General features: G+C 41.4%; 1 protein-coding gene across 1 annotated transcript in view; it reads right to left on the bottom strand.

Annotated features, from left to right (window-relative positions):
• APPL1 (adaptor protein, phosphotyrosine interaction, PH domain and leucine zipper containing 1) overlaps positions 1-7,392 on the bottom strand; it is a 38,863-nt gene extending 31,471 nt beyond the window's left edge. Inside the window, exons 1-2 of the mRNA XM_006862065.1 lie at positions 7,205-7,392; positions 924-1,022 (exon numbers count right to left, since the gene is read on the bottom strand). Of these exons, the coding sequence (XP_006862127.1) occupies positions 924-1,022; positions 7,205-7,258 (153 nt within the window). The 5' untranslated portion in view covers positions 7,259-7,392. The remainder of the gene's footprint in view (positions 1-923; positions 1,023-7,204) is intronic.
• Positions 7,393-12,364: the final 4,972 nt, after the last annotated feature.

Here is a 12,364-nt window from a genome sequence, read left to right as displayed (position 1 = left end):
ACCCCATAGAAAATATATCATGGGACCCAGGTTGCTCTTAAATCTTTACCAACAAAAAAAAATCTAATTATAACCTCCTTCAATTCATTTCCTCCCTACCTAGAGCTACAATATCTAATTTTTATTACCCTGTTCTAACTAGATAAAGGAGTCCAGGTGTGGTACTGTGTGCAGTCGCCAGACTGCAAAGTCGTTTGAACTGCAAGGTCAGCAGTTCAAGCTCACCAGCTGCTCCTCGGAAACCCTATACAGGATCGTTATGGGTCGGAACTGACTCAACAGCACTTAACAACAACAATTAGATAAAGGCAAACTACTTTAAAATCCATTACCGAAGAGAAAATACTCCACAGGGATAAAAACATGATGAGACAAAATACTGGTGACAACATCAACTTTTCATTCAAGTCTTAAGCAAAGAAAGACTACTTACTATCAATGACTTTCAATAAGAAAACCCTTACTGTATTTAGAGAAAATACTTAATCTTTATCGCTTTTGTAATGCTACAAGGTACACATTAGTCATGTACTGAAATATGAACTCTGTGGTAAAAAAATACTTAATTTTCATTCATCCACTCAACAAATATTACTATGAGCCTTGCGTAAGGCTGGTGATGGTTGTGTACCACCAAGCTGGTTCTGACTTACAGTGACCCTGTGAAGGATTTCTGAGGCTGTAAATCTTTATAGGAGCAAAAGTCCTCATCATTCTTCTGTGGAGTGATTAGTAGATTCAAACTACTGACCTTACGGTCAACAGCCTAGCTGATTACCTACTATGCTACCAGGACTCCTCTGCATAGGGCTAAGGGCCAGTTAACAAGATAGATACTATCTTTGTCTTCATGGATGACATGAAGAATCATAAAAATCAGTAAAGAATCAGGAAAAGCATTCAATCAGCCTTTAAATTTTTACCTGTGCGTCATAAATCCGATGCATAGCTTGATACAATTGGTTCATATAATTAGAAATTGCTGCAGCATCTTCTTCAAATACACCCAGTAAAGACCTTGTCTGTAAAAAAATAGAAGCAATGAATTTACCTGTCATTATAAATTAAACCCCCAAAAAAGGTTATTTCTTCCAAAGGAAGCAAAAATCCAAGGATATTAGAATGTCAGTGTGTCTGCATTTTCATCAGTTTTCTTTTGTTGTTGAGTTTGTTTTTACTGTTGATTTGCAACTTAAAAGACCCCATGTATTAGAGGGTAAACTACTCCATGAGGTTTTCTTGGCTGTAATCTTCATGGAAATGCACCTTGGTGGTACAGTGGTTAAGTGCTCAGCTGCTAACCAAAAGACAGGTGGTTAGAACCCACCAGCCACTCCAAAGAAGAGAGATCTGGCAGTTGGCTTCCATAAAGACTTGTTGTTAACAGCCATTGAGTTGGTTCTGATTCATACCGACTCTGTATAGGGTTTCCCAGGAGGGGCTGGTGTGTTTCAATCACCGACCTTGTGGTTAGCCAAGTACAGTGTCTATCCTACAGTGCCACACCCAAACTTGTTGTTGAGTGCCATGGCTTCCATAAAGTCTGTTGTTACTAAGAGCCACTGAATCGTTTCCAACTCATAGTGACACTGTACTTGGTTTCCTAGAAGCAGCTGATGAGTTTGAACCGCCGCCCTTGCTGCTCAAACCAATCTTGTGATTCAGTGCTTAGCCTACAGCAGCACACCAGTAACTCCTTAAAGATTGTTGTTAAGTGCTGTTGAATCAATGCCAACTCATAGAGACCCTATATGGGGTTTCTGAGGACAGCTGGTGTGTTTGAACCACCGACCTTACAGTTAGTATTCCAGTGCTTATCCTGTAACACCAAATCAGGACTCCTAAAATATTACTGCCTTGGAAACTCCATGGGGCAATTCTATTCTATCCGATGGTGCCACTATGAGTCAAAATCAACTTGACTGAGGTTGATTTGGGTTTTTTGTTTTTTTGTAATTGTTATGGAAGCAGATCATCAGGCCTGTGTCTTCCACAGTACTGCTGGGTGGGTGTGAATCACAGCCAGTTAAGGGTCAAGCATTTAAGTTACCCTGGGACTTTTCTTTTTTTTTTTTTGATAGTTAATAGCCCCATGTCAGGGTTCCTTGTTCTTAGTTTCACTTCATTAAAACTGAGGTATTTTCCAACTATGTCAAACATACTGTAAAAGGAACATTAAAGGTATATTTGTATGAATTAAAAATTACATAAACTAAGATCAAATGAAAAATATTTAAGGCTAAATTAACAGTATACTATGTATAAACGGGGAGTGCAGTGACTCTGTACAATAAACAATAAGTACTGGACTATGAACCACAATGTCAGCGGTTTGAGCCCACAGGGAGGCAGATAAAACTTTCTGCTCCCACAAAGACCCTATACAGAGTGACTATGAGTTGAAATTGATTTGATGGCAATGAACTGCTAGTGTAGTGGTAACGAATTGGGCTGCGAACCTCAAGGTCAGTAGTTCGAAACTACCAGCTGTTCCACGGGAGAAAGATGAGCCTTTCCGCTCCCGGAAACCCTGTACAGGGTCGCTGTGAGTCAGAACTGACTCCACGGCACATAACCACCATCACCAACATGTAAAAATATTTTAACTATCTTATTTCAGAGTAATGGAGCTCTTGTAGCGTAGTGGTTACAAATTGGGCTGCGAACCACAAGGTCAGCAGTTTGAAACTACCAGCTGTTCCACGGGAGAAAGATAAGGCATTCTGCTCCCGTAAAGATATACAGCCTCGGAAACCCTGTGCAGGGTTGCTATGAGTAGGAACCAACATTTCAGAGTAATTTATTAATATTGAGCTTGATGTTAAGAGCTATTGAATGGATTCCAACTCATAGAAACTTTGTATAGGGTTTATGAGCAGCGGCTGATGGGTTTGGACCACTGGCGTTGCTGTTATCCTATAGTGCCACACCAGGACTCCATTGAGCTTGATACCAGCTTTAAATAGGGAAACCTGTTTCAATTTTTAGGCTAAAAATACCCTCTATAAGTTTAATTACACTACATATTTATAAATGTCTAATTCCTTTTATAGGAATTAACCATTAGGTAGCAGGAATTATCCAACTAAGAGTCAGATTCTTCATAAGAATCACACTTCCAACCTATCCCAGTCCTAAATAACACAATAGTAGTGGTGGTGCCGTTGAGTTGGTTCTGACTCAGAATGACTCATATAGTGTCTCTGAGGCTGTAAATCTTTACTGGAGCACAAAGCCTCATCTTTTTCCCATGGAGTGGCTGGTGGATTCAAACTTCTGACCTTGCAGTTATTAGTGCCTGTAACCCACTAAACTTGGCTAGCTCTTCATTCACAATGAAGAGGATGCTAACTGGATTTTTAAGAGCACACAATTTGGGGTTATTTCTACTTTCTTTCTTATACTTGTCTAGATTGCGTCACCTTTATATTTTTTAGGAAGTTCCCCCAAACAGCCCAAGGAGGAGATTGCATGGTGTTGTCTGGGATATTTGAGAGTGCACCTTGTTCTTTTGCCAGTAGCCCCTTCTGCTGTTCCAAAACCAGTACTAGGGCAGGCCATAAATTTTCTTGACCAAGAATCAACTATTCTTTTTCTCTTCTTGAAGCAAGATCCTGGAGGGTTTTCATCCTGCTGCTTGATTCACGACCTGTTGTCAAGCCAATCATTATTTCTTGCTCTTGAGGCTACCTAGACATTATATAGGCCTCCTGGTATGTCTCTGTGGGATAAGCACTAGATGGCTAACTACAAGGTCGGCAGTTCAAACTCCCCAGTCACTCTTTAGAAATCCTACACAGGTTTCCTCTATGAGTCAGAACAGACTCAACAGCACTCAACAACAGCTTTTTTCCACACTGTCATTCAGAAAATTCTCAAATGGGTCAAGCTTTTCCAATGAAATGAATACAACTTTCTGAGTGTGCATTACACATGACAAAGTGTTCTAAAATAATTCATTATAGTAAAAAGGATACAAATAAAGAGTTCTAGTCGGGTTCCCAATACAGAGCTTCCAAGTCCTACAAGAGGATGTGCTACTCTACCGTAAGCTTGGGTCTTATATCAATGAGAAAGCCCATGGGAGTTCAATGATGTGATCTTTTGCAGAATGGTTTGGTCTGGGCAAGTTAGTTATAAAGATGCTTATGATTGGTCAACTGGATTTGTACTTGCAAAAATTTCACGTATTATACTAATTCTCCCTACTTACTATAAATCAGAACTAAAAAGGACTACTGTAATTCAGCATATTCTTCTATGACTCCTTGACTTTAACTTTTATGCATAGCAACTTGTGGTTGTTGTTAAGTGTTGTCAAGTCAGTCCCAATCCAATGATCCTGTATAGGATTTCCAAGGAGTTGTTGGTGAGTTTGAACCACCAACCTTGCAGTTCAAGCCAACTGTGCAGTCCAGTGCATTAACCCATAGTGCCACACCAGAATTCCACATAGCAACTTGCAGTCTGTTTTTTATTAGGATCACATGATCTAGAAAACAATGTATCTGCTGTATCAAGAGCTTTAAAAGTTTTCATACTCTTGGTTACTCTGCTTCTTGGACTCTATCCTTGGTAAGTAGTCTAAACTAAAATTTGAAGAAAAAAAAAAAAGTATGCCCAAAGGCATTACTTTCAGTCCTATTTAAAGGAGCAAAACTTTGGGAAAATCCTTAAAGCCCAGCAATGGGACAACTGCTAAGTCAGAAAGAAAAAGGTGCAGCTTTCAATTCTTTTTAACTCAAAATGTAGTAACATGAAAAGATACTTAAGTTATAATGTTAAATTAAAGGCAGGATTAAATTTATATACAATATAATCTCAACTGTATTCAAATATATAGGAAAAAAGACTAGAATTTTTTTTAAAAAAGCAAACTTAAAAGGGTTTGCCGCTGAGGGTATGACAAGAATGTGTCTGGGTGTGTGTATGTTCTTTCTAGTACTTTCCAGTTTTTCTGATGCAAACAACTATTTTTATAATTAGAAACAAAAGGAGTACAGCAAGCACTGTGGGATAAGCACTGGGCTGCTAACCACAGGATCAGCAGTTCAAACCCACCAACCACTACACAGAAGAAAGATGAGGCTTTCTGTTCTCACAAAGATATGTAGCCTAGGAAACCCTATACAGAGTCTTCATGAGTCAGAAGTGACTTTAAGGCACCTAACAACATGATCTATAATGAGGTTCAGAGAAGTTAAGTGACTGGTCCTAAAGCAGAAGATAATAGTAGTGAGGATTAGAACCCTATCTCCTGAATCCTAGATCCACAGCTTCCCATCCTGCCAGTTTCTTCCTAAGAATAATCTCTAAGTGTCTTCCCTCCCTAAATCCCTGGTGTTTCAACTAATTGTCCCAAATAAATATGGTGGTGGTGGTTATGAGTCATGGAGTCGGTTCCGACTCATAGCGACCCTGCACAGGGTTTACGAGGCTGTAAATCTTTATGGGAGCAGAGAACCTCACCTTTCTCCCATGGAACAGCTGGTAGTTTCGAACTGCTGACCTTGAGGTTAAAAGCCCAATTTGTAACCACTACACTACCAGAACTCCTTCAAATAAATATAACCTACTTCAAATTTGTTGCTTTTAGAAATTAAAATATCAATTAGCACACTTTCGTAAACATTACTGTAGAACTGAAAGCAACATGTGTTTATGTGTGCTTTTTTAAAAAATTTATGTTCAAATTATAAACTAACAGAGTCAAAAGATTATTTCTTCTTCACAGTCATGGCTAGAGTACTATGCAACCCATTCTGAGCTGTGTAATACTTATGGGATATAAAAAAACAAACAAACAAATCAGACCAGGTAAGAAAGGTAAGGCAACCTGTTGATTCTTAGCAGTAAAAAGGTAAAATGACATGCATCTGATCAGTATAGCCCATAACATTTTTGCATGTTACCTAAAGCATAGTTTTAAAATTTATACCAAGAAAGTCAGTAAGAATGTGATTCGGTTACTCTAGCAGTCAAGATAATCCAAGATACTGAGTTTCTCTTTATGTCAATACAGGCTGATAACAGTATATTAACAGCAGGCAACAGGTATATAAAGATAAGTTTCTGAATGAAAAAATAAATAAAGCAAATTGTACAATCAGTGCTCAATTTCAACTTGGCACTTAAAGTTGGCACAAGTTCCAGGATCCACGACTACCTACCACCCAGAAAGGGGGAGTTAACCCCTTTAGACTTTCTTTTGGAGGCATATTAAATTAAGTCACATGAAACATGTGCAATTGTAGTTCAAAGTGAATGATAGGAATGTTAGAAAACTTTCTTCATTCTAAGTGGTGTCCAACTACGAGTATCGCTTAAGTTACAGTGTACAAGATAGGCTTTAGGATGAAGTTTATCAAAGCAAGGTATAGCTCCCACCAATATATATATATTTTCTTTTCTAAATGCAGCTTTGTACATTATTCTCGGGTATTGAAAAAGTAACATGTGACTGTTTTTCTTTAATGTCGTAGTGCTGGAGCAGCCTCCAAAGCACCGAACACAAAACACAGTGCTTTTATTTCGATGAGCTTATTTGAACCAAGTCTGTATGCAGCGGTGCAGCGGCCCTGGGCCGCAGAGGCGCCGTTCATCACACGCAGTGCCAGTTCGAATGACAGCGGCCAGTCCCGGCCACAACACTGGACACGCTGGGTGGGGAGGTGCGGACGCGGGCTCATGGCGAGCTGCGCCCAAAAGACTCCGCACACGAGCCAATCAACAGCCTTTCAGCATCTTCTCGAAGAAAAACTCCATTTCCCTCGTTTGAGTGCGGAGCCTCAAAAACAAAAATAAAAAACCCCTCTCTCTATTTTCAGCTAAAAAGGCTTTTAAAGAGAGTTCGAAGACCCGGATTTATCACCACCCATCACAGTGATTCAAAACGCACCTACTGCCAAATAAAAGGAAAGCCCCACTCGGACCTCACCGCCGGGACCACGCGTGAAGTGACGGCGGTTCGGGCTCCACGGGCGATGTCCTAACACTGCAGCCTCAGCCCAGACACGAAGGCCCATGTGGGCCTCGGGCAGCAGGCCCAGTCTCGGGGGCTTTGGGCGCAATTCGCGCCCGCAACCCATCGCGAGCAAAGGAGCTGGGCGGCAGCGCCCACCTGGGCCGGGGTGAGCACCTGCGGCAGCGGCGCCAGGCCCGGGACCAGACAAGCCAGCTCTTTCCTCAGTCGCCTGTGCCTCACCTGGGGGCTGTCTTCCAGCGTCTCCTCGATGGGTAGCTTGTCGATCCCCGGCATCTTGGCGGAGTGAGGGCGAGGGCAGGAGACGCAGTGGCTGCCCAGACCTCTTAAACCCGCCTGCCTACAGCAGCTGACCACAGCCCGCCCTAATCTGCGCCGCCGTCGCCACCCCGCGCCACCGTCTCCAGGCCTCTAGCGGCCGCGCGGGAAATCCCGCCCCCTAAACCCCGCTGCTCCCACTCCCAGTGTACTCATTGGCTTGTGGTGACGTTCGTCAGCACTGAGGGGCTGGGCCGGAGCTTGCTTCGCAACGCAGGGCGGTGCGGCGGGTGCGGGCCTCGAAGGCGACGCTGAGCTGGAGGAGTCTAGTTTGCACGTACGTTTGGCTGTAAATCATAGGCGACCGTCTACCCAACGACGTGGGAACGTGGGGACCACACTGGGAAATTTAGGGCGGTTTCACTTATCAAGTAACTTTTTTCGTCAGAGACCTTCGAAAAAGCTCTACTGCTACAGCCTTTCTTTCATTTCCTACAGGTATAACCATCCCTTCCATGTCCAAGGAGCCCTGGTAGGGTTGGACTGCTGCTAAACAGCCAGTGTTGTTGTTGTTGTTAAGTGCCGTCGAGTCGGTTCCGACCCATAGCGACCCTGTACAGGGTTTCCGAGGGTGTAAATCTTTATGGGAGCAGAAAGCCTCATCTTTCTCCCGCAGAGCGCCTGGTAGTTTCGAACCGCTGACCTTAAGGTTCGCAGCCCGATTCGTAACAGTTCAAATCCACCAGCGACTCCGCGGGAGACAGATGAGGCTTTCTGCTCCCGCAAAGATTTACAGCCCCAGAAACCCTATACAGGGTCACCGTGCGTCCCAACCGACTGCACGGCACTCACCCACCACCTTCTGTGTCCCAAATGTCCTGCTTTTCCACCCAAAATATCAGAATGGTACTGGTTGGTTCACATCTCTGTGAATCCCAAATTGTGTAACTGACTGGACTTTCTAGTAAAGTCCTGGAGAGTCGACAAAAAATAACTTTCTAGACACTTGAATGTCAACATATTCACTTAAAGACAGGTGACTTTGTTACTAGTTCGTCAGTTCTTACCTCATCTTAAAGAAGTGACACGCTGCAACTTCGACTTTATTTTGCTTTTTTAAAATCATAAATAGAAAATCTTTTTAAAAATCAGGATACAGTAGCTCATTTGATGCGTGATTAGCATTTCTGTCAGATTTTTTAAATGTCACAAGAAGCTTGAAATAACTGCTTCAGCTTCTAATTTTAGAAGTAGAGATAAAAAAAAAAAAAGGAAGTTCAAAGAAGTTGGGGATTTACCCAGAAGACTAGAACCTGGGCCTGCCTTCTGCCGCCATCCGTCTACCCTGATCTCACACTTCCTCACTGTGTATAGTTATGCAACACTTTCATCAGTATGCAGAGAAAATGGCAACATCACCCAAGTCGTTTAAAAATCTAGCCATAATTCCTTCAATCCATTCCAATTGCAACTAAAAAATGTTAGCAGGACTGGGTAAAGATTGTTAGCTGCTTGTTTCCCAAATACATTGGGACAAATCCAAATATAATAACAGGAATGGAAATTGTTGATGTTATTGTTAAGTGATATTGAGTCGGTTCTGACCCATAAGAGACCCTATATAGGGTTTCTTGAGGAGCCGCTAGGGAGCTTGAACTGCTGACCTTGCAGTTCAAACTGACTTTGCAGTCCAATGTATTTGTGGAAACATGCAATTTTAAACTAAAATGCTAGATTTCCTCGTGGTATCTTTGAGGAAAGATAAATTAGGATAGGAAAATGTTACCAAGTAGACTTGCAAGATGAGTCTCACAGAATTATCATTAGTTTTATGAGCTTTAAATGAGAACCATCCCCTTAGATTGTTTACCTATAGACAACTGACATTCTTGAAGAGATCTAGGTTTTGAGAAAGAAGAGTTGGTGTTGGTGTTGGTAGGAATTGTTGGTTTTAGGTGCCATCAATTCAGTTCCAACTCATAGGGAACATACGCACCACAGAGCCAGACACTGCTGAGGCCTGACTCATCCTCATGGTTGGTAGGTTTGAGCCCAGTGTTGCTGCCTCTCATCTTGCTGGGGGTCTTCTTTTTTGCTGACCCTCCACTTTTGCAAGCATGATGTCCTTCTCCAGTGACTAATCCCTTAGATAATTTCCCCAAAAATACAAGAGATGAAGTTTCTCCATCCCGACTTCTAAGGAACGTTCTGACTATACTTCTTCCAACACAGATTTGTTTGCTCTCCTGTCAGTCCATGGTAGTTTCAATATTCTTCTCCAACACCACAGTTCAAATGTATTGGTTCTTCTACTGTTCCTTATTCATTGTTCAACTTTCACATGCATATTTGTTGTTGTTAAGTGCCGCCGAGTTGATTCTGATCCATAGCAACCCTGAATAGGGTTTCCAAGGAGCAGCTGGTGAGCTTGAACCACTGACCTTGAAGTTCAAATGACTTTGCAGTCTGGTGCATTAGCTCACAGTGCCACACCAGGACTCCATGCATATTTTGTTGTTGTTAAGTGACGTCGAGTCAATTTCAACCCATAGTGACCCTATATAGGGCTTACAAGGAGCAGCTGATGAGCTTGAACCGCCGCCGACTTTGCAGTTCAAACGGCTTTGCAGTCTGACACATTAACCCACAGCGCCACATCAGGACTTGGCGAATGAAAATACATGGCTTTGCTTAGGTGGAATCCTAAGCCTCATCCAGAACCTTCTGAGGTGGGACATTCCCACTAGCAAGGACAAGCAGACCAACCTGGAATAGCTACAGTGACAGAAGATACATCTTCAAAGAAAGGTCATCAGGAAAAATCCAAAACAAAAATGGCAGTGTGATTGGTTACTACAAGAATAAGCAAGTTGTTCGCCGGGAAGTTATCAAGGCAATCAATGAAGTTCCTTCAGGACAAACTCCCCTCTAAGACTGAAATTCAAAGGGAACACATGAGCAGGCTTGTAAGCTTGCTGATGACCGACCTACTGGTGAGTGGAAGAGGGAGAGAGGCAGCAATGAAGAAATAGGCTGAGTTCAACCACGTTTTCCACAGACTCCCATTGACCTGGAGATGAGAGAGAGAAGAGGAAGGGCTGATTGGTCCAAAGTGTGGTGAGACATGGGGACACCTGAGCCTATGGACAAGGACATAGCCACAGAGGACTAGAGCCGAGAGTGAAGCATCTAGCTGTTATGAAGTGAGGGGAGATGCATAAGAACATTCAAAGTTGCAAATAAGTACCCATTTGACCTAGCCTCAATGGCTTGATAATCAAAACTCAACTAGAGGAAGATTAAAAAAAAAAAAAAAAGAACAAAACAAATTTTGATAAATGAAACGAAGGTAAATTGCTACAATTTGATGAACTTGACCTATATATACTCATGGAGGTAGCAAACTCTAAATACCAACAGAGAGGAAAGGAGTCTTCAACTATCAATGCTACCCCCTTTGTACACTGGGTAGATAGGGATGGGCGACTTAGAATTTGGCTACCTAAAATGAGGGGTTGATAAAGGCACCAAGTGACTGGCTTACAAGGTTTCAAGGGGGAGTTTAGTTTAAGCGTGTGTAGAGTAAGAAAATGTCCCCACTGAATAGTTTTCATCTTGTCTAGATGGGTCTGGTTAAAAGAGATAGGGATAATATTCTTATAATTCAATAATGAGTACTTGTTATCATGATTAATTGTGACTCACAATTGTACAGGTAGAAGTTTTATAACAAAAATGGGGGAGTAGTTAATCTTACAGTCCAGAAACAAAGGACCCTAGGACCATCAATGAAGAAGAGCACAAGCAGAATGTGAGACCTTATCCAGAGAAGCAGCGATTCCAGAGATGGATGCAGAGATGGGGACATGGAGAGGTGGAGCAGCTGAGGATTCTAGATTCATGGGAAGAGAGGTACTAAGAGATGGCGGCTAGGAGGAGGCAGACTTGCAGAATGTGCTGTTTGGTGGTGTAAATTATTATATATGCCCGAGTGTGTTTTTTTTTTTTTTTTTTAAGTGCTAAAGTGAATAGAGATAAATAATGTTAACTGATGGTACATGGAGGGGATTATAATCATTGTTTTGAAACAGATTTGCCCAATGCAATATGTTGTTTGATTTCTTTACTGCTGTTTCCATGAGTATTGATAGTAGATCCAAGCAAAATGAAGTCTTTGACAACTTCAATCTTTTCTCTGTTTATCATGATGTTATTGATCCACTTGTGAGGATTTTCATTTTTCCCTACATTGATCTGCAATCCATACTGAATTTTGTACTCTTTGATCTTCATCAGTATTTCAACTCTTCACTTCAAGCAAGCAAGTTTATATCATAAATTGTTTATAAGACTTCCTCCAATTCTGGTGCTATGTTCTTCATATAATCCAGCTTCTTAGCAAAGAGATTAAATGAGTGTGGTGAAAGGATACAATCTTGATGAACACTTTTCCTGATTTTAAACCAACCAGTATCACCTTGTTCTGACAGCTACCTCTTGGTCTAAGTATAGGTTCTTCAAAAGCACAATTAAGTTTTCTGGAACACTCATTTTTTGCAATGCTATCCATACTTTGTCATGATCCCACAGTCATTTGCATACTCAATAAAGCACAAGTAAACATTTTTCTGGTATTCTCTATTTTGAGCCAAGATCCATCTGACGTTAACAGTGTTATTTCTAATTTCATGTGTTCTTCTGACCAGCTTGAATTTCTGGCAGTTTCCTATTAATGTTCTCTTGCAACCATTTTTAAATTATCTTCACCAAAATTTTACTTACATGTGATGTTAATGATATTGTCCAATGATTTCCTCATTCCATTGGGTCATCTCTCTTTGGGATGGGCACAATATGGCTCTCTTCCAATCAGTTGGCCAGGTAGCTGTCTTCCAAATTTTTTGGTATTTAGTAGGTGAGCACCTAAAACATCAGTTTGTTGAAAGATTTTAATTTGTATTTAGTCAGTTCCTGGAATCTTGTTTTTTGCTAATGTCTTCATGCATCTGGACTTCTTCCTTCAGTACCATTGGTTCTTGATCATATACTTCCTCTTGAAATAGTTGAACATCAGTCATTTCTTTTTGGTACAGTGACCATGTATTCCTTCCATGATCTTTTGAT

This window comes from Chrysochloris asiatica, unplaced genomic scaffold, assembly GCF_000296735.1.
Source record: "Chrysochloris asiatica unplaced genomic scaffold, ChrAsi1.0 scaffold00046, whole genome shotgun sequence".
Taxonomy (NCBI): domain Eukaryota; kingdom Metazoa; phylum Chordata; class Mammalia; order Afrosoricida; family Chrysochloridae; genus Chrysochloris; species Chrysochloris asiatica.
Note: the sequence above shows the minus strand (reverse complement) of the source record. Positions and strands in the feature narration are given on the sequence as shown.